Genomic DNA, 25,373 nt, shown 5'->3' with positions numbered 1-25,373 from the left:
TTATATTTATTTTCCCCAGAGGCTGGTTACACAGAGATCAAATAAACTGGTTTAAACTGGTCTGGTTTATCTGAAAATTAAAGCCAATGTGAAAGTGGCTTTAACCTGCTTTCTCTATAATGTCCAGCAGGGGGTGACTCCAAATGTAGCATAAAGAAGTCTGAATGTATACAAGTCTATGAAATAATGACCTGACTTCTTATTTGCTATTTTATCTCAGTTCATGGTTTGTGATAAAATAACGTTGGCATTTAATCTGTGGTTAGCTAAAGAAATGGTAGGCTTCAACATTACAGGCAGTGGTTTTCAACCAGCGTAAGGTGCTCCGTCTGATCGGTGATGAAAAAAATGGGTATTTTAAAACCTCAAAACCCTAACATTAGCTGATATCGGTTTACATTTGGGCAAAGTTGAAACAAAAGTATTCTGAATCAGCCATTTCCAAATTATTTTTGCAACATACTTGTGATTTTACAGACAAGTTTCACTGTATTACTCTGATTCTGATTCTCAGACTAGCTCTGGAGATAGGGATATCCTCAGAAAGTCACACGCGCGTTTTAGAGTTTGAAAACACCTGAGATATTTTATGGCTTCTAACCCATTTATGAAGCATTAGTAAAATGTGTATTGATCATTAAATAGAACCAATGAACCCTTTATAAAGACCAAATGCAAAGTGGTAATTGTTATTTGAGTACATTTGTGTAACCAGCGTCTGCAGATTCCAGGCTGAATTCAATCCACCATCAGTTTAAACCCAACCTTCAGTTCAGGTAATCCAACATGTTCTGACTCTACAAACAGATGCTGGTCAGTTACACAAAAATATTGTTCAAGAAAATCGAGTCAAAAGGCCCTGTGGTTCCTGAACTAATACTCTAAGTTATGTTCAAGTTCCCAGTTGCAGAGGCTTCATCTTTCTTGTGGGGTACATTCATTCTAAAACGGCAGTTCCCAGTAGACCACTATGGGACCCTAATATGCCCCAGTTCATTGGTAAACAAACAGTTACAATTAATTAGCTTTCCAGCTCTGAAGCTACGATTTCTGAGTGTTTTGAACTTGGATTAACTTCTGGAACAAAGCTAAATTATCTAGCTGGCTAGTATCAGTGAGTACATCATACTACAAAAAACAGAGACTTACTTGACTTGCAAAATTATCTGTGAATTGACAAACATATGTTTTCATGCCACAATTCAAACGCTATATAAAAATGATTGTTCTTTGACGAGTTGCCATAACTACCGCACATATGTTCTTAAAAATAATATCCCATGAAGGAACACCAGAAAGGGGAGGAATGCCTCTCTATGGAGACTAAATTAAATCATAGTTTTTGGAATATTCAGATCAAAGCTAAACTTGAATTCATCCAACAAGGCTCAACTTCACCTCGCCGTCACGGCAACCGTCTGAGGCCTTCTTATTGGATGATTCTTTCATAAATATTTTTTTCTAAACTAGTTGTGGCTTTACATCCTTGTTGTCCTAAAGTAGCTACTGCCCCAGTCTTTTTCTTGCTTTGATTAACACAGTGCACTGATGGTAAATTGAACATACATTTGGTACATCCTCCTACACGTATGCCTTTTTATAACCCAAACTGAAACAGAACCCAGGGATTACAGGGAAGAAAAAAGCAAATCAAAAGAGCGCTCCAGCATGTAGAGGTGAAGCAGAGCCTGAAGCTGCGTCTTAAGTCCACAGACCCCACCTTCCTGTTTGACTAAACAGTGAATTATCTGTGGCGTAATGAAAGGACATCTGTCAGTCAGACAGATGCTAACCACACCTGGAGAAACTCGCCACTGCAGGAGACAATAACATGTTGTAAGATCATATTTTTAGTGGAATATACGTTGTTTGGCTGTGGTGAAGAGCGAAAACATAACAAATAGGTAAAATATTGTAGACCCACTAATGCCTGCAGGGGCGGATTATCTCCAAGCTGACTTTCATTAAATATAGCAGCAACAGTGACCTTTAGTGTTGTTTTTTCCCACGTAATATTCAGACGATTCTTCTTGCAGTGAGACCTCTGTGATCAGATGTGTCAACATGTCATAATTCCTCTGATTTAATATGAAATCTGGCCACAGCTCTGAGCTCACATGCTGGAAGAGTTTCAATAGACTAATACAGGCGGTGTCCTCAGTACACGCCACCATGGAGGTTTGAAAATGTATTCAAACATTTTAAATGATCTGCATTATGTTTTAAATGTCTGCAAGTTAAGTAGTCCCGTATTTATCAAGCGTCTCTTCAAAGTCGTGCAACAATCTTTGAGTGAGGGTTTTTGTGTTTGGGCAAATTGACCAATACCCAAGAATGCATATGCAATATTATAATGCCAAAATAGATGCATAGCTTTGCCACAACCATTTACATAGTAAGCTGTAACACAGTCCCATACCCAAAATAAATACATACAGGAAGTTTGACTCTGAGCTGTGGGAAATATTTAGTGTATATCTTGCAGTATTTCACATACAGTGATAATGATAGAGAACATTGAATGTTATGTCCAATTCCTGTTAGGACTAAATACCTTGTAAACATAAGAGTTATAAGTAAGTATAAATCAATAAAAAATACTTTGTATGACATTTGGCAATGTAAGAGTTACCAAAGTTTGTTTATTACTGCATGTTCTTTTTTATTACACGGCCCAATGTCGGTCACACATATTAATAACAACGTATTAACCAAACTGAATCGCCTGAAAGCCTTCTTCTGGCGACTCCTGGGTTAGGAACTCTCTTAAATATCGGCAGACTTGGCAGACTTTTTCTTTGCCTAAGAAGTTGCTAATATGCTTTTACTTGTAGTCCTAAAAGTAGGATTAAAGCGTGTCACTGAGATTTTGTTTCACTCTTCAGGATTAATTTCCTATTGTCAGAGGCTTGATAAATACGGGCACAGATCTTCAAAATGTTCAAGATGGATGTTAAATATTCACATTGTAATTGATGTGCCTACATTTTTTTTAAAACTACCAGTGTAAAAAAATATATACAATGCAAAATACTCTGGTTAAAGATGTTTCGGGACAAAGTATTATCTGAATATTGATCAACACAAATGAAAATCCTTATAAAAGATTCACTGAAGGGTCAACTGCAGAGCAGCTCCATACGACAGAAGGCAACCTGCAGCATGGGCACAACAAATGAAAAAGCTAATAGCAGCACAAAGAAGTTATCGTAACTTAAATACATTTTTGACCAAAAACAAATGTTTCTGACCCGTATTCACCGTGACACCCCGTCCCCAACAGACACACGAGCAAACAGAACAACAGAAACAGAGACAGACGGACGGACATGCTGTAACTGACACATCACAATCTCCAATGAGAACTTCTGAACCAGTGGGTGACTTTGTGTGAGCTTTGGAGATCATTGCAGATTGTGAAGTTTTTGTAAAGATGTGCGTACACCCTGTTCTACACAAGCAATGCTTTATTAATGCTTTACTTAATCTCATCAGGTCCCTTTCTAATGGCTGATTCCTATAAGGGCCATATTAAGCTCATTTCAGGATCAGTGTCTCTACTGGGACATGTCTCCATGCTTTAATGTTCAGAAAGCTCTTTATCTATTTCATACTGCCTGTGCTGCAGCACCTCTTTTCACCCTGTCTGAAACCAGAGCCCAGTACTTGAGCATAATCGTACATAAAGATTAGACTTATGTTATTAGTATTAATGTATTTGTAGAATTAGTGGTTGCTAACTTAAATAGTTTGACTCACGTAAACATTTCAATAACTTCACACTGTTGTTAAGTCAAGAGATTGATAGATTTGTTATCAAACTAATCTGCTTCAGTATTCATTCTTTGGCATTAAGCCTTCCAAAAACATTATTTCCCCTGTGGTCCCAATCTAAACCCATTAAATCACACGGGTCATTTAAATAACAATCAGATTCTTTAGAAACCAAAGTTTAAGATTATACGCAAACATAATGCTTTTATTTAAAAAATAATAAGAATTATATCAATTTAAATAATGATTTCTGATTTATCAATATTAGTATCTGCCACAAAACCCAGTATCGGGTTTTAAAGGTCCCATGTCATGGCCATTTCTACTGATCATAATTCCATTATTGAGGTCTACTAGAATAGATTTAAATTGTTCAATTTTTCAAAACTCACATTGGTTTTTCATACAGCATCTCTGTATAGTATGTGTATTCACTCTCTGTCCTAAACGGCTCCTGCCCCCCCCCCCCCAAGTTTTAACACTTCCCCAGACCAAACAAATCCTGGATTTCAGTTTTCCTTTATAAGTCTCTGATCTTAACCTGCTGCTCACTGCATTAGATCCACACTCGTGATCCCGCTCTAACCGACTTTAAAATTAGATCGAAGTATATTCTACTCTTGAGTTTCTTTAACTTGAGAACACAATTATGAGGCTGACCTGTGAGCTTGCTGGGAAGCCAGGGTGTACGACGGCTTTAAAAAAAACACCAGTGACCTTCATCATCATCATCAGCGACATTTTAAATCTTTACTTTACCCAACGACACGGTCAGAATGGAGCATGCTCTACGGTGGAGACAGCACGGGAAGAAGAGAGGGAGATGACAATTATCTGTTCAGTGAACCAATCGGCATTTACACAGAATCACTAGGACAACGAAGAGAGGAGGAGAGGAAATAAGGAAAGGAGACACTAACATCAGGGTAGGAGACTGATGACGTATTAATGTCATTGTTGTGGAAATGTAAATGTTGAGTCTGGTGATATTCTGTCGGCGTTACAGCGTTGGTATGGGTGGAAATATTTCTAAATCTAAGTGAATGTACTTTTATATCACAATATTGTAATGGTCTACAAATTACATTTCAAAGTGTTTTATAATACTATACTTCATCACATGTTATTATTTTTTGCATCACTTACTTCAAACCAGTAAAACAAAAAATTATTAAATGTATGAGGTGTAAGGTACCTTAGAACAAAAATGTAGTTTCTTGTTTTAGGGTTAACAGTTTATATTAATGCTGGCGTGATATTTGAAAATCAAGCAGCATAACAATAAACATTGTTTGTATCATCTTTCCCTTCAAAAAGCTGACACAGTGTCAAAATAAACTGCAGTGCAATAATCTTGTAATCGTGTAACAAGAGCTCTTCCTCATCTTGACTTTATAGTGTCACTCTTCTCCTCCATGTTTTCCTAATTGTGTTGCTTTGCACTGCCGCTGGATATGCAATATTGTAAAATCTTGCAAAAATCACAAGTCCCGTAATAATAGGTGCAATGATGGAAACATCTACTTGTGGACGCATTTCTAACTTTGGTTTAACCTCGTCAGCATGTGCACAGACTCGCAACTTTGAAAGAGGCAGTCACAAACGTTACTGATGTGTACTTGACGGCTAAATGAAGGTCAATTTCAAAGATGGCCATGCATCGTAGCACTACTCTTTGGGCAATCTGAGCCACTTTCTGACATTGACCTTTAAAAACAATTAATTTAAAAGTCATGCATTGTTATTGACAAACAATCATATGTCAATATTTTTCTTACATCCCTAATCACCAGACTCACACTTTAACATATACATGTAAACATTAGTGTTTCCTACCCTGAGTGAAGCTAGCTAAAGACACAAAGTGTATAATACAACCTACTAGAGAAGAAAATAATACCTGTGATTATCATGAGAGAAGAGGTGAAGAGACAGACTGACAGACTTTCTGGGTTAATAGGAAAACGTTATTATTCTGAGTAACATTCTGACACATCACAGCAGGTCCTCACCACAACAAGGGGGTGCTGGAGTCTGTTTCATACTTAGACAGACAGACACAGAGACACAGACAGACACACAGACAGACATAGAGACAGGCAGCCCTACCTGTGGTGGATGGGGGGGTGGGCGAGGAGGGGCATGTGGGAGGTGAACTGGCTCCAGAACCTAAAGAGAGAAAGAATAAAAAAAAACACAAATTATTATATTTAGCAAAAATCTGAATTAAAAAAAAGAACAAATTGCGTGCACAGATAAATGATATTAAGGTCAGTGTGTTGACACTGAATGTAACTTTGTTTATAGGAAAACTACAAAGGATCCCTTCAATCTACAGATAAAGCTTTAACGTGACAGATCAAGAGACAGACAATGGATAACTATCCACATTTCAATCCATGATGAGGTTTGTGCAGACGGTAAACACCAATTATTACAAGCCTTAGGTCAATATTCTAATCTGATTGGTCAATTCAGACATTCAATAGGTCTGTTATTTTTTTACAACAGGCGCTGCTAAGGAGAACGTGCTTAGGAGGATAAAGAGACTATGTGCAGTCATATCAATCCGCAGAAAGGAGTGCAGACAATTTAACGTCAGCTGTGGACAACAAACATTAGTTTCATCTGTCAGAAAGCACTGTGGAATACTTTTGTTTATATTTGTAGAGAGCATGAAACTTTGGATTCTTAACTGTCCCCAGTCAAGAAAAGAAAAACAGTGCAAGGGAAGGAAAGAGAGCGCTGGACGTCGGAGAAATCAACAGAAGAAGAAGACAGAAGGGAAGTAAACGGTAACAGAAACACGGTATGGGCTCTGGCAATGTTTAAAAACTGGTTCATGGAAAAGCAAATGTGAACAGACTTGGACAGTTACAGAAAACCTCGATCAGTGCCGCCGTCATTTTACGTTAGTGCAGTACCAGCCGTTGGCAGTGGAACAGACCATTTTTATCTTATCGGAAGAAATATGATCATTTTTAATTCATATTAAATTAATTGTATTAATAATTAATTAAAGCATTTTAAAATCCATATTTTGAATCAAGTTGTTGACTTATTTAGTATGACGTCGTGTGGACATTTGTGTCCACTAAAGCAGGGGTTCCCAACCTTTATTGTGCCAAGGACCGGCAGATACATTAAAAAAAATCTGCGGACCGGTTGTCAATTTTAACTGATTTGAATATTTACTCAACAGCAGGTGGCAACAGAGGCTAATTGTATTGCAGCCTGCAGAGGGGAACACAGTGAAGGCGGTTATACGCGCTGGTGCTGCACTTCTCAGAGGCTGCCTCCCGATGCTGCAGCCATTTCATGAAGTGAAGGAGGCTTTAAAAAATAAAATAAATAGCTATACACCCCTGGCCGCAATGTCCTTAAAATGAAGTCCGAGTTCTAAATATATCTCAAATAATGTATGCACTGCCATTCCCCCACATAAACATAATAGTCTGCGATTAAACGGTTGTCTCCTGTGTGCTCCACTTCCTATTGGCGCACCACCTGTAACTTTCTCTGCGCATGAGAGACCTTATGCCATCCTATTTTGATTTTATTTTGTATGTTTTGGGATGAAATGATATGACTATAAATATAAAAATAAAAAATATTGAAATTTCTTTGATCAAATATTTTTATATATTTATAATTCTGCAAATATTACGATAAACTCACAGCTATTTTGCACCCCGGCAGGTTGGGGACCCCTGCACTAAAGGACATCCAAGCACCTTAAAAACCTAAACATAAATTGAGTATTTGTTGAGTTTAGTAACAGCAGTGACCTACCAGAGTTATTGTTGTTTCTGACAGAGACGTCTTCTTCATTTTCAAAAGCCGACTGTCGTGACTTCTGCGAATAAGAAAAAAAAAACATTACATTTCACTTTTCATTTAACATCACTAACAAGCACCATTTCCACTTCCCCAAAGTACAACCACTAAACTCTAACATAAAATGCATGTTTTTCATTTCTAAAGTTGAAACAGGTTCCGGTAGGTTTCTGAAAAAAGAAAACAACATATCCCATGGTTCTTAGCACCAGAGTCACTGTAAAGATTATTTGTAGCTGTTGTATTGTTTGTGTGGATGGTCAGATGTTATTCTATTGTGCAGTTGGTGCTACATTTTGTTGCCTACCTTCCTCGCCAGAATCTTCCTCCTCTTCTTCTCCTCCTCTGAGCCGTGGTGGGACTTCGCTCGGGTCAGCCTTCTGTGTTGGTGGCACTTCAAATACAAATATGATAACATTATTGAGGGCCACATACAGAAAAGCATACAAAGGTCTGGGCCCCTCACTAGAGCTGAGGTGTATTGCCTCATAAGTGAAGTTATGAGTTAGCAAAATCAATCAAATGTTGGTACATTATGCTTGATACTTGAATCTGCTTTGAGAATACAAACAGCCTACATCACAGCTCTCCGTAGGGTTTCACTTATTCATTATAATATATATTATAATGAGTAGTGTACCTTACAGTCCCAAATGTGCACAATGTAGTGACTGCTTTTCATCTTTTGTTTACTTAGTTGTGTTCTTTGTATTTTATATGTCTGTGTTATGTGTAATGTTGCTGCATTCTTGGCCAGGTCAGCATTGTATATGAGATTTTATCTCAATGCTTTTATCTGGTTAAATTAAAAAAATGCAAGTGTGGGCAGCTCATTCCTTAAAACATAAGCCTCAGAAGTTATTGGCTTTTTTTCTCAACTAAGGTTTGTTTGAAAATGTTCTCTTATTAAGTGGGCTAATTAGCACATGAACACTACTGTGCAATATATGTTTAGAAATGTATTTAAGGAGTACAATGTAAGAAAAGATTACTTTTTTAACAGGCTGCAGTTGGCCCTTGGGCCGTAGTTTGGACACCCGTGCTGAGGACAAACAATCTTTTAGGAAGGACTGGCCATATTTTGTTTTATAAAAAGGAACATAAAGATGGTCACTATGTCAATATAGTATAAATTATTTTTGGAATTAAATTAATTCAATATTCTGAAGGAATCCTGGTATACTGTATGCACGAACAAGTTCTGAGAAATGATATCAGTTTATTTTTAGGAGCAGGGGTAACAAGCCTTATGTGTCAGAATGTAATTTAACTTTAGAAAATATGAAATGGCTTCATGATGTCACTTTGTATTTTTTACATAGAAAATGTTCCACTAGCTATAACAGGAAGTTCATCTTGAAATAATCCTCATTAATGTCAGTAGAGGTTTTTGTTTTTGCAACATGAAAAGGTTGTGGGAAATGATATTGCAATGTTTTTCCACAGTCTTTAATGTCACATGAGCCCTCAGGCATCGTTCCCACCTTATCTCAAAGGTCACCGATTTATTTAAAATATAGAGATTTGACATGAAGGACACAACCTCCAAAATGTCTCCAGTGAAGCTGCATAGCCATTTAAAGGGAGCAGAGGGAAAATAAATAAACAAATGAATGAGAGACGAACCACTCTCTGTTCCTCCTGCAGCCTCCTCTCCAGACTCTCCTTCGCCGTCTTCAGCGCCTCTTTTAGCCTGCTGGGAACCTGAAGGGGGGGGGGGGTCAGAGATCATCTTCATCTTTGTTGTTTTAATCACAGGGAATATTGATTAAAAAACAAGATAAGGTGAGAAAACTATGCTTACATAAACGAACCAAAAGATAATAATAATAAATAATAATAAATGAAATAAAACAACTAAATAGATAAGAATAAATATATATATAAGGAAATATTAAAACACCAGGTTGCTTAAGCATTTCTTATCTGCAAACCTTGAAACCTGAGGGAGAACTGTTTAGTGATATCTGAATACATTTGGGAATTAAATAAATGCAATATCCTGAAGGAAACCTTGTGTATGCATGGACAAACTCTCAGAGATCAAACTGAGCCCCTCACCTTGATCTGGAGTTTTTCTGAGTGTTGGAGCTGGACGTCACTGAACAGCCTGCAAAATATATAAATTGTGACTCAAAAGCAGCCAAAAGGAAAATATGATACGGTTCCTTTTCATTTCATAGTACACATTCCAGATATGTGTTTGTCTTAAAGAGACCTTATCTGGCTTTGAGGGTTCTCCCTTTCCTGTAGTGTGTTATAAAGGTTTTTGTGCATGTAAATGGTCTGCAAAGGCTAACATCCCCTGTGTTGGATCAAGATGTTGTTTACACTGATACTAACTTGTTTCCCCGAGCAGATCTGTAAACATGTAGTTGATTCTTGTAAATAAAATAGGCTGACAGACTGTATGTGTGTTATTGCTCAACAAGAAAGTCAACATGTGAGTAGACTGATAACATGTGGACTCACGGTGTCTGCATGAGCGCCGACACTGTTGGCATCCCGCTCTTACAGGCCTCTGCGGACAGAATGGACTGCAGCACTGACACTGAACACACACACAGAAAATAAATCAACAAAGCACAATAGTTCAATGGGCCATTGGAGTAAACTATGGTTCAGGTTTAAATGTCAGGAGGAACACATTGACATGTGACAGCATCTGTGTGTGTGTGTGTGTGTGTGTGTGTGTGTGTGTTTAAATATACTCACCCACAGCAGTGTAGGGGACATCGGGGTATTGTTCGACGGGGACGCTGTCCGGCGGTCGGCCGTACGTCATCTCGTAGAGTAAATGTCCAAAGCAGAAGACGTCGATGCTCTCTGTGGTCTGCAGACACACACACAAACACACACACTAAGTATGATGCTACATTACAGGATCACTTGGCTCATGTAGATTTGTGCAATGTTGTTTATAGAAAAGCGGGCTCATTTATCAATATTTCTTTCCTCTCCATTTATCACCTTCAAATATATATATATTTTTTAAATCGTGTCCATTTTTCAGACAATAAAAGAATATAATGGTTGGCTAATAATCATCTAATTAAATCAACAATTACAATCTAAGTGAAGGAGAGATTTTGTATGTGTGTTACTTTGATGGGAATGATTTTATGTTATGTAATCCAATAAGAAAAAAGCAGAGTAGGTTTTTTTTTTAACTACACAAAAAAATGATGGAATACTCTTGCAAAAGTTATCTTTACTTATTCTCTAATAATGTTTAGTTTTCATGGTCTTTGTTTTTAATTTGAGTCATCTACTGTCTTGTCCTTGCCTAATATTATTGTCTGTTTGTTTGTTAAATGTATTGCATTTGAATTGTCTTTGCTCTTATTACAATTATTAATAAGGATAGGTTTCTAAAACTAAAATCCTCATGTATTAATGTTCAATATGTATTGTATGTACATTGATTTTCCTGAGCTGGATGAAGGCCGGTCGCAGCGCTGAGGGAACTCCCAGCATGCCGTTCTCCACATCCATCAGTCGACACACACCGTCATCCAGAATTACGTTGGACGTGTGCAGGTGTCCGAAAAACAGGCCGCCATCGTGGAGGAGCTTCAGACCCTGACACACAAATACAGTTACTTTTTAATAATGAAAAACACTTTGTGTGTGTGTGTGTGTGTGTGTGTGTGTGTGTGTGTGTGTGTGTGTGTGTGTGTGTGTGTGTGTGTGTGTGTGTGTGTGTGTGTGTGTGTGTGTGTGTGTGTGTGTGTGTGTGTGTGTGTACCTCGAGGATCTGACGGCCGTACAGTTTGATGTGCTGCAGTTCCAGACCCTGACTCTTCTTGGGGTTGCAGTACTTCTTCAGGTAGCTCTCTCTGGGCTTCGCCTGCACACAGAGGGTCAACAGTTCTAATTCTCTACCAGGCAACACAGCTGGGACTACTTTGGTGTACATTAGTTACTAGGTACTATTCAGATTGTTGATAAAAAACATTAAAGCCTCTGGCTGCCCTATTTGGGGTAATAGGAAAGGAGATGCGTTTAACTGCAGAACGGCGGCAATCTCTGTCTTTTGCTCTCCTCTTAGCTCGTCGAGCCATCCTGCTTAGATGGATAGACAGTTTCCCGCCCACTCATCTACAGTGGTTGACAGATGTTATGTCCTGTATGAAACTTGAAAAGATCAGATACTCACTTCTATACTCAAACAGCATATTTCAGGAAGCCTGGGGACCTTTTATAAATGCATTCCAAACTCTGTAAATCATTCTGTTATTGGTTTAGCTTAAGTGCAGCATATGTATGTATGTATATACACTGAACAAAAATATAAACGCAACACTTTTGTTTTTGCTCCCATTTTTCATGAGAGGAACTCAAAGATCTAAAACATTTTCTACATACACAAAATAACCATTTCTCTCAAATATTGTTCACAAATCTGAGTTTGGGATCATTGTCATGCTGAAAGACCCAGCCACGTTTCATCTTCAATGCCCTTGCTGATGGAAGGAGGTTGTCACTCAAAATCTCACGATACATGGCCCCATTCATTCTTTCCTTTACACGGATCAGTCGTCCTGGTCCCTTTGCAGAAAAACAGCCCCAAAGCATGATGTTTCCATCCCCATGTTTCACAGTAGGTATGGTGTTCTTTGGATGCAACTCAGCATTCTTTCTCCTCCAAACACGTCTAGTTGAGTTTTTACCAAAAAGTTCTATTTTGGTTTCATCTGACCATATGACATTCTCCCAATCCTCTTCTGGATCATCTAAATGCTCTCTAGCAAACTTTAGACGGGCCTGGACATGTACTGGCTTAAGCAGGGGGACACATCTGGCACTGCAGGATTTTAGTCCCTGGCGGCGTAGTGTGTTACTGATGGTAGCCTTTGTTACTTTGGTCCCAGCTCTCTGCAGGTCATTGACTAGGTCCCCCCGTGTGGTTCTGGGATTTTTGCTCACCGTTCTTGTGATCATTTTGACCCCACGGGGTGAGATCTTGCGTGGAGCCCCAGATCGAGGGAGATTATCAGTGGTCTTGTATGTCTTCCATTTTCTAATAATTGCTCCCACAGTTGATTTCTTCACACCAAGCTGCTTACCTATTGCAGATTCAGTCTTCCCAGCCTGTTGCAGGTCTACAATTTTGTTTCTGGTGTCCTTTGACAGCTCTTTGGTCTTGGCCATAGTGGAGTTTGGAGTGTGACTGTTTGAGGTTGTGGACAGGTGTCTTTTATACTGATAACAAGTTCAAACAGGTGCCATTAATACAGTTAACAAGTGGAGGACAGAGGAGGCTCTTAAAGAAGAAGTTACAGGTCTGTGAGAGCCAGAAATCTTGTTTGTTTGTAGGTGACCAAATACTTATTGTACCGAGGAATTTACCAATTCATTCATTAAAAATCCTACAATGTGATTTCCTGGATTCTTTCCCCCCATTCTGTCTCTCATAGTTGAAGTGTACCTAGGATGAAAATTACAGGCCTCTCTCATCTTTTTAAGTGGCGGAACTTGCACAATTGGTGGCTGACTAAATACTTTTTTGCCCCACTGTATGTATGTATGTATGTATGTATGTATGTATGTATGTATGTATGTGTATGTATACAGAAAATGTGTATGTGTAGGTTGCGTGTGTGTATATGCATTTGTTTTACATGCATATACACACATCCAACAATATGTCTGGCATATATTCGTGAGTATAAGGATCACTAGCAGCGATAGGGGATTACTTTAGTCGTTGTTATTGTTTGTTTGTGTTTTTCTTGTTTTGTTTTAGATTTTTCCTTTTGTACATACAATCACAGACCAATCGCTCATTTGCATTGGCATATATTATGTTTACCATTACTATATGACAAACACTGCTTATTGATTGTCGAAACTAAATTAAAAAAACATTGATTTGAAAAAACATAAAGCAACTCATAAATTGTGCAGGATTCAACATGAGTGTATTTTTTTTACGCAAGTCAGTAAGAGAGCTACTTGGCCAAATGTAATTATTACTTGTCTTGACCCTTGACAAAAAGTTTTTATATATTTATTCATAGTGGTAATAAAATCAAAAACAAAGACAGTTTTGCTGCCGCATCAGCAACTCTTAACAGAGATAAGGAAGTGAGATAGTTACCTCCATAGCTACTTAAAACATCAACTCTTCCATGTGAGGTGATTAACTTTAAAATGTTACTTGCCTCAGAACAGTGGGATAGCGTTTTTAATGAGCATTTCTTGTTATGGATAAAGTAACCAGGCAGTACTTTAAGTAGTGCAATTATCCCCACCTGCAACATATTGATGCAGCCACTAATTATGAACCACAAGTATGACACAAATTTCTTTTAAGCATTTCATTCTGCATAATGAGTACTTTTAAATATCTATTTAAGCTACTTTTTCTACACTGTGGAATTGCTACTATATTTAAATGTTCATTAGTGTAGAAACAGGTTTGCAGCATAATACCACACATCACAGCATTTAGAGCCCACGCTACATTTGCAATTTCGATCACTACACTTCAGTAAAAGCTCTGAGTACTTCGTCAAACTCTGCAGGAGAGGAAATTTAGTTTGAACAAAAACTGTCAACATTGTGTTTGGTGTGTCGTCTAGTTTTACAGAGAGTTACACACAAATATTGAAGGGTATCTGTGCATGACCACATGACCGACCACACACACACACACACACACACACACACACACACACACACACACACACACACACACACACACACACACACACACACACACACACACACACACACACACACACACACACACACACACACACACACACACACACACACACACACACACACACACACACACACACACACACACACACACACACACACACACACACACACACACACACACACACACACACACACACACACACACACCTTGCAGATGTGGTCTCTCAGGGAGCCTCTCTCGCTGAACGGCCGGATGAGCAGAGCTGAGGACTCGCTGGTGCTGGAGAACAGCAGTGGACAGAGGTATGGGACCTGCAGCGGGGGAGAAGATTATGTATAGCAGATATTTAAGTAGAAACAAATCCATCACTGGATTCAATAATTTTATTAAAATCTAAATAGTATCATTTTCTATTACTAGCTAGGACTGTCTTTAGTATTTCATTATTTTTAATATAATTTAAAGATAATCTTTGTCAAATTTGCAGGATGGTGATGCATGTTAATGACCTTGTAATGTAACAACATATTGGCTCATTTTTGTTGTTATTGCAAATTCAGAAACACATTTTACTCTTCTATAGCATATTAATGTTTGCTTATTATGCCAAAATATAAAGCACATGAAAAAAAGTCAGATTATGGTCTTCAGTTGTGTGTGTTGTGAAGTTACTGTGTTTGATTTTCACATACCGAGAGGCTGGTCAGCAGCTTCATGGCTGACTGCAGGTCTTTGTCAGACAGGAACTTATCAGGACCCAGATCCACCTGGCACACACACACACACACACACACACACACACACACACACACACACACACACACACACACACACACACACACACACACACACACACACACACACACACACACACACACACACACACACACACACACACACACACACACACACACACACACACACACACACACACACACACACACACACACACACACACACACACACACACACACACACACACACACACACACACACACACACACACACACACACACACACACACACACACACACACACACACACACACACACACACACACACACACACACAAGGTTATTAGTTATTCTGGATTTGAATGTTTTATTCCGATTTCCTTCTAAAATCAAATGTAGTTTAAGTCATGTACCGTTTAATACATCAGATTTAATCCTTAAGTGCATTAAAAGGCCCTGAAGGAATTCCTTAAATCTGTTTTCTGTTGAACAAACATTTTCAGTAAAAACTAAAACAGTCACTTCTAACCAGACTGTTTACAGACTGAATGATATATGTTGCTTCTGACTGAAACTACACATCACTTAATGACATTTTATTGAGTTTAAATCAGCATAAATTCAATCTTCTGGACTGTGGGAAATCTTTGAGTGTGTGATACATGGAAGTGAAAGAGGAACACTCTTCCTTTTTGTTCTTTCTCCCTCGAAAGACAAAAACAAGTAAGAATATATAGTAAAACTTTCCACGTGTTATGTGTTCTCTGAACTCACGGCTTCCTTAAACGCTTTTCTATTACACACGTCAGATTTTTGCAGACAGACGGACCACAACATGTAGAAATTATCAGACTGCAGCAGTAGGAAATTGGGATTTTACAATAGTTGGAAAAAAGGCGGCATAATCTGGTTCAAAATACAATAAATATCATCCAAATAAACAAAACTTAAAATTTGATATAAAAAATAAAAACGTTATATACACCCAGTGCATAAAGGCATGCATTACAAAATGATGGGGCATTTTATTACACGTGTTTGGAACTTCATAAACATTTAATAAATGGTCTTTACCCAGATAAAACCTCATGTTGCACACTTATATTACATTTCTTGCTTGATATATGTAGTATGTATCCAAATGTGGGTTTTAAACTGTGTGTTTAATCTGTGAATTCGAGCAATGAAGATTAAAGTCAAAAGGAGAACAAGGTGTCACGTGATTTGATTCCTGTCACTCACTCACCCAGCTCAGCAGATACCGCTCTTTGGGCTGCTCTTTGTTTTTTATTAAAAAGTATTTCTTCCTGATCCTCCATCCTGAAAAACAATCAGCATGTCACTCAACTCATCAAGTATGAAAACAACTCTTCCTCATCTAAGCATTACAGCACATCATCAAATAAATGCAGTCTTCAAAATGTACTGGAAACTTTGTATGTGCTGTATTATACTTTTATTTGTATTTCAGGATCATTGTGATGGCTCAATGAAACTCGAATGGAGAGTAAACGCCAGTTCAAAATGTGATTTTAAATCAGTACAGAGAGTGAAACAGTCATTAGTAAATAAAATGACTCTTCTCCTGTATGAAGTCTGTTTTACTGTTAAAGGGGACAAAACTTGACATACATAATGCAGGGTTTTTTGTAAACCGGGAAACAGGGGTTATGCACCCTGTTACTTGCGGCATGCCCCCTCATACCAAAAAGCTGATTCTCCCCGTAAAGTCATGTCAGAAAACAAAATGTTGGTTAGCCAAAAACTGTATAATTATTCGGAAAATATGAAAATCGTCAGACGACATAGATAGCTTTGTTTTTACGGAGCTCCGATCTTGCGTTGTTGTTTACGTCCGCAGCGTAAACGGTGTTTCCCTCACCGACACAGTATTGAACCTCTTTACTATATTTTTCTAGAAAAACCCCTGCATGACGTATACATCAAGTAGGCCTGAAACACTTAGGCAATTGTTGGTTAGTCCATCAAAAGAAAAGATAATAACTATTTTGATAGTTCATCAAAAAAGAGTTCCAGCTCCTATATGTGAGGTTCTGCTTCTTTTCCTGCTATCGATCAAAGCAAACTACATATATTTAGCTTAGAACTGTTACACAAACAAAGCAGTTTGATAATCTTGGGATTTAAAGTAAACTTAGTATTTCTGTATACATCTTTTCAATCAAGCCATTGTTCCCTATTCTTTAAGTTCCTGTCCAATCAATTAAACATAATTATAATAGTAAAAAGTATCAATAGTTGCAGCCTTTTTAACGTAAATATGAATACAATGATAACAAAGCAAGCATCAGCATGTGGAACCTGCGGTTAGCATTAGCACCACAAACGGTTTTAATGTCAAAAAGATGACATTAGTCACATTCTTACCGTTATCTTTGAGCGGCTCTAGAACCTCCCACTTTGGGTCCGACCTGAAGAACATGGAGACCTGCTGCAGGGCGATCTCTGAGACACACACACAGAGAGAGAGAGAGAGAGAGAGAGAGAGAGAGAGAGAGAGAGAGAGAGAGAGAGAGAGAGAGAGAGAGAGAGAGAGAGAGAGAGAGAGAACACTTACATTAGCTTTAGTAAATAGAAAGGTGTTTCCTGGTGATTGATAACAATGACTGGTCTGACTGTCTTTGCCTTGGGTCTAGAAAAAGCTTTATTCACATATGGTCCCTTTAATCACTTCTGCTGGTTAAACCTGATAAATTACTACATTAATTAGTATTTTAAAATGTTAAACATATTTTGAATGCAAATCTAATCTAAAGTCATTATATTAAACGTAATGAGGTAAATGTAGTTGGCTAATAAGTACAACATTACATGTGTAGTGAGTAGAATAAAGCAACATTAATGTACCTAAACGTGTACTTTAGTAAAGTACTTGATATTACTGTCCACCTCTGAGGAAGACGATAAGAAACAAACCTGTGTAGTTGGCAGAATAGTTGTTTGGGTCCAGAAACTTCTTTACAGTCAAGGAGCAGGAAAGCATGGGACGCTGGGTAATGGAGTCCAGAAAGGCCTGCAGTCCTCTCTGCCTCTCTGCTATGAAATCCCTGTCCATGTTCCCAATTAACTTCTTTGGAGGCAGAGGGAGACTGATGCCGCAAACCTGCAGAGAAAGATGGAGAGGCGCGTTTTCTTATCAACATGAAACGTCTTTTGTGTTATCCACTATAGACTTTTTGTGTACGTTGAAGCAGACAACAGGGTTCACTCAGTTCTGCTTGTTGACTGAGGATCAGGGTCAGTTTGAGACCCCGAAAGGAAATGAGCAGGAGAAACATCAGCAGAAAAAACTGCTGCTAACTTCCTTGTATCCAGGAATCTTTTGACCTGAACAGAAGACAAGTCACAACCGGGATAACCTGACACACAACATTAGGAGAGCCGACTGTTTGTCAGGCTTGTGGGTAATCTTTACACAACAGCAAAGTCTTAAACATGTTGTAACACACCGCCATGTAGCGTTTCCAAACAGGAAGGAGGTTGGCTAAGATGAACCTGGTGTGTGTGCGCGCGCGCGCGTGTGTGTGTGTGTGTGTGTGTGTGTGTGTGGCAACGAACCAGAGGATGATCTTTTTCGCATTCCTTTCAATGATAATGAGATAAATGATGTAAAATATATAATTCCTTCCAATATCCTCAATCAATTGCAATATCAGGTTAACTTTAAAGGGGACATATTATGCTCATTTTCTTTCAATGTTTACCCTCTGTCTGAAACCAGAGCCCAGTCTGTTCTTATTGGTTAGCTACCAGGCTCTGTTGTGATTGGTCAACGGCTTACAGATGAGGGGAGTGTAAGAGAGAAACTCCTTCTGGGAACCCATGGATTTTAGCCTTTGCAGACTATTTAGATTTACAAAAACATATATAACACACCACAGGAAAGGGGACGCACCCAATAGCATAGCAGGGCCCCTCTAAAGATGTTAAACTCACCATCAGGTTGCTGTTAAGAACATCAAAGTCACTGTAGCGCCGAATAACCTGCAACACACACACACACACACACACACACACACACACACACACACACACACACACACACACACACACACACACACACACACACACACACACACACACACACACACACACACACACACACACACACACACACACACACACACACACACACACACACACACACACACACACACACACACACACACACACACACACACACACACACACACACACACACACACACACACCATTTTATGGTGTTATGATTAAACAAGGACAGTATTGAAGGTTCATTTTACTGCCAAACAAATTCTCTAATTGGCTTTTAACAGGGTTCATACAATTTTTCACCAATGATTTTCAATGACTTCTCTTTGACCTTTACCTAATTTTCCATGACCCAAAAAAATTAATCTGAAAATTGTTTATTTTAACATGGAACAGGAAAATAAGGTCTGCATATGAAACATGTTGTGCCTATCTAAAACAACTCAAATCTCTCACCAGCAAAACACCTCGACAGTTAAATGCCATTTTACGTTTCATTACTATACGATACAGTATTCATTATCATTATAGTATTACTATTTCGGCGATTAGATAAAATATAAATTATATTTGATGCAACTTTAGTTACATTTCCATGACTTTTCCAAAACTTTAGGAAAAATATTGTTTTCCATAACTTTTCCAGGGCCTGGAATTTGCATTTTGAATTTCCATGACTTCTCCAGGTTTTTAATGACCGTAAGAACCCTGTTTTTAGAGTGGTGATATTCACTCCCAGGTGATTGTAATTTACCTGCCAGCTGTTCTCTGCAGACACGCCCCTCTGGACCCTGACGATGTACTCCTGAGAGACGAGAGAAAATATAAGACTTTATTGTAAGATAAACAATTGAACTATCAGTAGAAATATACGTTTGTGAAACACTGGGGGAAGAAGGATAGAGGTGAAAAATGTGAAATAAACCTTGATATTTCAAACAGTGTGTCTGTCTCTGACATTCAGCAAACATTTAAAAAGGTAATTCAAGAAAATTAAAATTGATATTTTAGTGAGAGGATATATTTAATTTTAATATTAAAACAAGGATTTCATTTATCTGAAAAATGTCATTATTATTATTATTATCAAAGAAAGGAAGTTTTACGAAGGAATTTAGGAACGTTTTAAGTGATAACATTACACACACAGTTCAGTCAGTGTTTAAATAAGAATGACTTCATAAAATAACTATATATAACTCGGTATAAAAAACGAAGTTGTAGTATTATTAAAACAAATTGTCATTAAGATATATACAGTTTTAATTACGCAAAAAAGTAAGTCGTAATATGTAAGTAAGTCTTTATCATTTGATTAAGGTCATGATTTTTTGATGAATAGACTCATAGTTTCAACAGGTCACAAGCACAGAAAATGCCACGTAGATCAAACAGGTTTTAGATCATGGGTGTGTTCACTTTGTTTCATTTCCAAATAAAAGCTTTACATAACATAGTGCAGGGGAGAATCTGAGGAGCTTCAGTATGAGAACAACAACCATGGTATTAGTCTGTTATTCTTCTTTAATTTGATCCTTTGTACAGTTCATTTCCTGCTGACAGACACCAGGCTCTGCCGCAGAGATGACATGTGAGCAGCTTCACAAATCAGGCTTTGTAATGTGACTTTAAACAATCATTTAGCATGACAAAAACGGTTTTTCCAGCATGACAGTGTCTATTATAGGTCATCAAAACCATTTATTTATCTTTTAATAGACTTTTGTTGAACAAGATTAGTCTCACTACGATCAAGTAACTCTTTTATAAAGACAACCTGGCTTAAAGATAGCAGCAACCATGAGTTTCAACAACAAAAAATGCATTCAAATAAAAAATGATCGGGGAAAGCATTTCAACTTACTCAATGGATATCACCATTTCACTTTTCTGATGTCTTTTTTACTTTTCTTATGTCTTTCTAAGTCTTTCACATATCTTTTGTTAAATGCAGAAGATATGTGCCACTGCCTTTTACTAAATTAAATCATTCTCCATATCTTACCCTGCACTGCAACTTTCTATTCATTATGTTTGTAGTGGCTATTTGTCAACAACAATAAAACTTCAAAAGGCCACTGAGTCACCAGGTACGGCGGATCTTACGCAGATCATGAGTGAGTAAATGAGTCCATTGTCCAGTCAAGGCATCAACGTTTTGTGGTGTTTATTGTCTTCACCTCGGCAAGAACAATACAGCAAAAGGTGTTGAATATTTGCTAGACGCAGCCTTGATACTGCTCTGATGCTGGTAAAAAACCATACACCTTCCCAGTGCTCACTCGCTGCTGCTGTGCCCCGATTGTCCAAAATACACCCAGCTGCGTGCCCAAATTGACCCATCACCTTCAAAATAAAAGCATCCCAGCTGGAACACAACTTAACATAAATTACATGGCTGCAAATTAGCTAGCTCTACAAAACAAATAAATAGACAAAATAAATGTGAATAGCTTCAACATTCCGGCCCCTAATTGTGAGAATCACAATTACCCTTATGTAAACATATAAGGGAGCTATTCTCTCTATCCATGAGCCATAGTGTCTTCTGTGTCGCCTTTTCTGTAGCCACTGAAAGATAAACAGATGATTAGAAGACACGATAGGAAGAGAAAATAGACAGAATTGTCCATGATCTTATTCTGTGGCTTCCATCAGCAGGCAGATCTTCGTCACGGGTCTCTCCAAGACGCTGGTTTTGGTTTGGATGCTCACAGAGCGGACCAATCCTTTGGAGTCAGACTTGGTACTCCAACACGTCCTTCGGCTGCTCCTCGCTGCCCATCATCAGACGCCCGAAGCAGTCGTAGATGGCCAGAGTCTGTTTGCTGTGCATGCGGACGGTCACCTGGCCGTACAGGTTGCCCTTGGAGATCATGTCGGGACAGCGAGCGTGGACCACCTTGGGCGACTCCAGAGACTCCAGAAACCTCCAGCTGATCGTCTTGTAACGGTTCCCCCTCGTCATCTCAGGATAACACCTTTCTGTCAACAAGGAGTGAAGCTTCTCCTTGTTGAACTGTGTCAGGGCGGTTTGGGCCTCAATGAAGATTTCCTGAGCCTGCTCTGCAAAAGTCTTTGTTGAGAACTGAGGGTCGTGCTCTTTGATTTTACGAATCGCTAGCTGAGAGCCGGCGCTCTGTTTAATCTGTTCAGTTCGTTGCTTCAGGCCTTCTTTGGAGAGAGAGGAGAGTCGAGCGTCGCCCTCCGGAGGGATGTAGGGGTCGAAGACTCCCGAAGTGGAGGCGATGTTGATGGGCCTCTCAAAGTACTGCTGTCTGGGGGCAACGCCGGCTTTTCGGGCCCTGTCCTTGATGTTAACATCTTTCATCCCTTTCATCCCCACCGCCGGAGGGATGAAGTACCGCTTCTTAGTCCGGACCGGCAGGTACAGAGGGAGCGGGTGCCGAAGGTCCAGAGACGCCTCGGCATTCATTAAACTGCTACATGTTGCCCTGTGAAGAGCAACCAGCGTCCTCCTCATGGGCGTCGCCATCTTGACACCGTTTTTCAGTTCTGTAGTACTTCTCATTATATTCATGAATTGAATGTCCTCTCTTGACATTGCCAATTGCCCCTCTGATGTTTTTTCATTAAAATCATGGTTGTATCGCTTAATGAGCATCTCTTCCAGATGTTCCACAGATATGCGGTTTGTTGTGACAACAGAGCAGCCAGTCTTAACTCTGCCGTTACTTCCACTCCTAAGTGGTCCATTAATGACCCAGCCGACTCTTGTTCTGACTGCGTACGGGCCTTCATCTTGGCTGTTGATCAGCTCCCATGGTTCCATCACTTTTGCTGCATCAGTTCCGATGAGCAAATCCACATCTGCATTCAAGTCGTGCAGCTTTATGTTACTCAAGTAAGGCCATTTTTCCACATCATCCTGTCGTGGAATGTTGACACTTGACACTGGCATAACTCTTTGGGTTAAGACATTGGGCAATTCAATAAAATCATCCGTATCCATGCCAGACACTTCCAAGTGAGACAATACATTGGTACTCACAATTTTCTTTTGCCCCATTGTTTGCAATAGAGTACTGGCTGGCTTGCCACTTAGCCCCAATCTCTTTGCAAGGCTATAAGTGCAAAAGGTACCGGAACACCCCGGATCCAAAAATGCATAGGTCTGTACAACTCTGTCACTCATTTGGCTTTTCACTTGAACTGCAACAATCGAAAACACAGCATTGCACTCATCTCCAGCCCCTATATGGCCACTTGTTTGAGACTGACCAGATGTTACACTCAGAGGGCTCACAGGTTCTTGTGCTTCATTAAAAAGGTGTACTTATACCCTTCTGCTCAATGTGAAGGACTGAAGGATGCTTTTGCTGACAAACACTGCAATCCAATCGACTCCTGCAGTCTTTGCTTATGTGTCCCCGTTTCAAGCAACCAAAACAAATTCCATGCTCCTTTATGAAATGTATCTTGTCCTTTTGTGTCTTTAACTTAAACTGTGAGCATTTTTCAAGTGAGTGGCTGGTTTGCTGGCAGAATAAACAGCATTTGTTGTGACTTTGGGCAGAAAAGGACTTGATCTTATTATCCATGTAGCCTTTGTTTCTTTCTTCCATTGCAGTGACACCGGTGGCAAAGGTGCCCTGTTTCCTATGCCTTGGTTCACTGACAGTGGGGGGTTTGTTGCAGCTGGTACATTTTGAGTCCTGAATATTTCCAAACAGTGGGTCAGAGGCAATTCTAACTTGTTTTTCAACAAAGTTCACAAGGTCAATGAATAGTGCTCTGCAACCACGTATCTCCTGCAAATCACATGCATGGCTCCTCCACTTCTCCCTCACCTTATAAGGAAGCTTCATCATGATGTTTCTGAGGTTTGATGGCATGTCCAACTCATTTATGTGCATGATTCGCTGTGTTAAATTTGAGCATTCCCGTAAAAACAGAGAAAAGGATTTCAATGATTTGACATCTTCTGCTTTAACCAGAGGCCAGCTATCAATTTGGTCCATATAAGCAGAAACAATTGTGTATTCATTTCCAAAATGTTCAGCAAGCAGGGATTTGGCTCTTTGGTATCCTTGAACAGAGGGTAGGTGCTGACAACTTTTCACCAGGTCTCTTGGTTGCCCCCTGGTGAACTGCTCCAAGAAATGTAAACAATCACTTGCATTATCAGTTTTAACTTCAACACAATTTTCAAAGGATCTGATGAAAGAATGATACTGAAGAGGATCACCATCAAATGTGGGTATATTTCTCACTGGCAGGGAGGATGCTAACTGTTGCTGTACTAACATTGTAGTGATGTCAGTTTTGGCGTTGCATGATATTCACAATGTCATTTTGGGTGTCATTACTGCATGTCATATTCAAAGAGGATGCTCGCTCTGTCTGTAGAGCATCATGAACCACCTGCGTTGGTGCCTGAGGGTATAGTGGTCTGAGGTCCTTCTGTAACACTGCCATTTGTTTAGGCCTGACAGTTTGTGGTGTGTCTTTAAACCTGATGGTCTGTGAGGTTTCCTTTGGTCTTACAGTGACAGCCTGGGCATTAGGGTGAAATTCATTTTGCATGTTATTTTTGTCATTTCTCTGTGGGACAAATTGATTGGCCTGAGGATTGAGTTGCCTTGTACTCTGAGCCTTGTTCCTTTCCAGATAAGAGTTCATTCCATCCCTTTTGGAGCTGCATTTTGAGGTAGTTTCCAGAACATTGATTTTGGCATTAGTTGCAGCTAGCTCGGTCTCCAGAGCAAACTTTTCCTTTTCTTTTCTTAGTTCCTCCTCTTTCGCTTCCAACTGATGTTTCCTTTTTAAAGCCTTCATGCGCTCCACAATTGCTGCTTTATCAGCCTCTGCTTTTAGACTGGCAGATGCGGTGGATGATGTTTTAGATACATTAGAGTCTGTTTTGTGTTGCCTTTCCTTTGGACCTGAAATGTTAGAGGCACTGTCCTCCGGATTGATATCATCAATAACAGCACTTTGTTTAGTTTGAGTCTCAACATCAGTTTCAACATCAACATTGCTAACATCATTGTCATTATTTTCCACCTCATTGTCAACATTTTCATTTGATTCCACATGAGAGTGCCCAGCAGCAGACAACAAATCCTTTACAGACTCAGTGAAATTACAAAATGTCATCATTGTTGCATTGAAATATGTATTTTGCCTGTTGACTTCCTCCTCGGGCAAATCCATATCTATAAAAGACTCATGTATGTCCTTAGCATCCTCATAACACTTGATGAAGTTGCGCAAATGAGATTGCACAGACTTCACATTGTCAGTAGATTTCATCCAGACACGTATTGGTTCAATGTATTTTTTGGCCTGCTTGATTTTTA

General features: G+C 39.1%; 2 protein-coding genes across 4 annotated transcripts in view; both read right to left on the bottom strand.

The window, feature by feature from the left end:
• Positions 1-25,373, bottom strand: part of pxk (PX domain containing serine/threonine kinase) — a 32,302-nt gene that overhangs the window by 2,926 nt on the left and 4,003 nt on the right. The window contains exons 2-18 of one of the 3 annotated variants that reach the window (XR_013808766.1): positions 19,805-19,855; positions 18,976-19,023; positions 17,956-18,142; positions 17,407-17,484; positions 16,265-16,338; positions 14,977-15,051; positions 14,491-14,595; positions 11,360-11,461; positions 11,032-11,193; positions 10,327-10,444; positions 10,084-10,162; positions 9,673-9,721; positions 9,238-9,315; positions 7,919-8,005; positions 7,567-7,630; positions 5,884-5,943; positions 4,435-4,562 (exon numbers count right to left, since the gene is read on the bottom strand). Coding sequence is in view for 2 of the 3 variants with exons in the window: in XM_079684830.1 (XP_079540956.1) it covers positions 4,546-4,562; positions 5,884-5,943; positions 7,567-7,630; positions 7,919-8,005; positions 9,238-9,315; positions 9,673-9,721; positions 10,084-10,162; positions 10,327-10,444; positions 11,032-11,193; positions 11,360-11,461; positions 14,491-14,595; positions 14,977-15,051; positions 16,265-16,338; positions 17,407-17,484; positions 17,956-18,142; positions 18,976-19,023; positions 19,805-19,855 (1,434 nt within the window). In the remaining variant the exon portion in view is untranslated. The remainder of the gene's footprint in view (positions 1-4,434; positions 4,563-5,883; positions 5,944-7,566; positions 7,631-7,918; positions 8,006-9,237; positions 9,316-9,672; positions 9,722-10,083; positions 10,163-10,326; positions 10,445-11,031; positions 11,194-11,359; positions 11,462-14,490; positions 14,596-14,976; positions 15,052-16,264; positions 16,339-17,406; positions 17,485-17,955; positions 18,143-18,975; positions 19,024-19,804; positions 19,856-25,373) is intronic. The other 2 variants (XM_079684830.1, XM_079684829.1) reach the window with 2 other exon arrangements.
• On the bottom strand, positions 21,695-22,573 carry LOC307041428 (large ribosomal subunit protein mL45-like). Its single transcript, XM_079684831.1, has one exon. The coding sequence runs from the start codon at positions 22,544-22,546 to the stop codon at positions 21,788-21,790; it is 759 nt and encodes a 252-aa protein (XP_079540957.1). The 5' UTR covers positions 22,547-22,573; the 3' UTR covers positions 21,695-21,787.

Source organism: Notothenia rossii, assembly GCF_949606895.1.
Source record: "Notothenia rossii genome assembly, chromosome: 5".
NCBI lineage: Eukaryota > Metazoa > Chordata > Actinopteri > Perciformes > Nototheniidae > Notothenia > Notothenia rossii.
The sequence above is the reverse complement of the archived record's forward strand: the minus strand, read 5'-3'. Positions and strand labels throughout refer to the sequence as shown.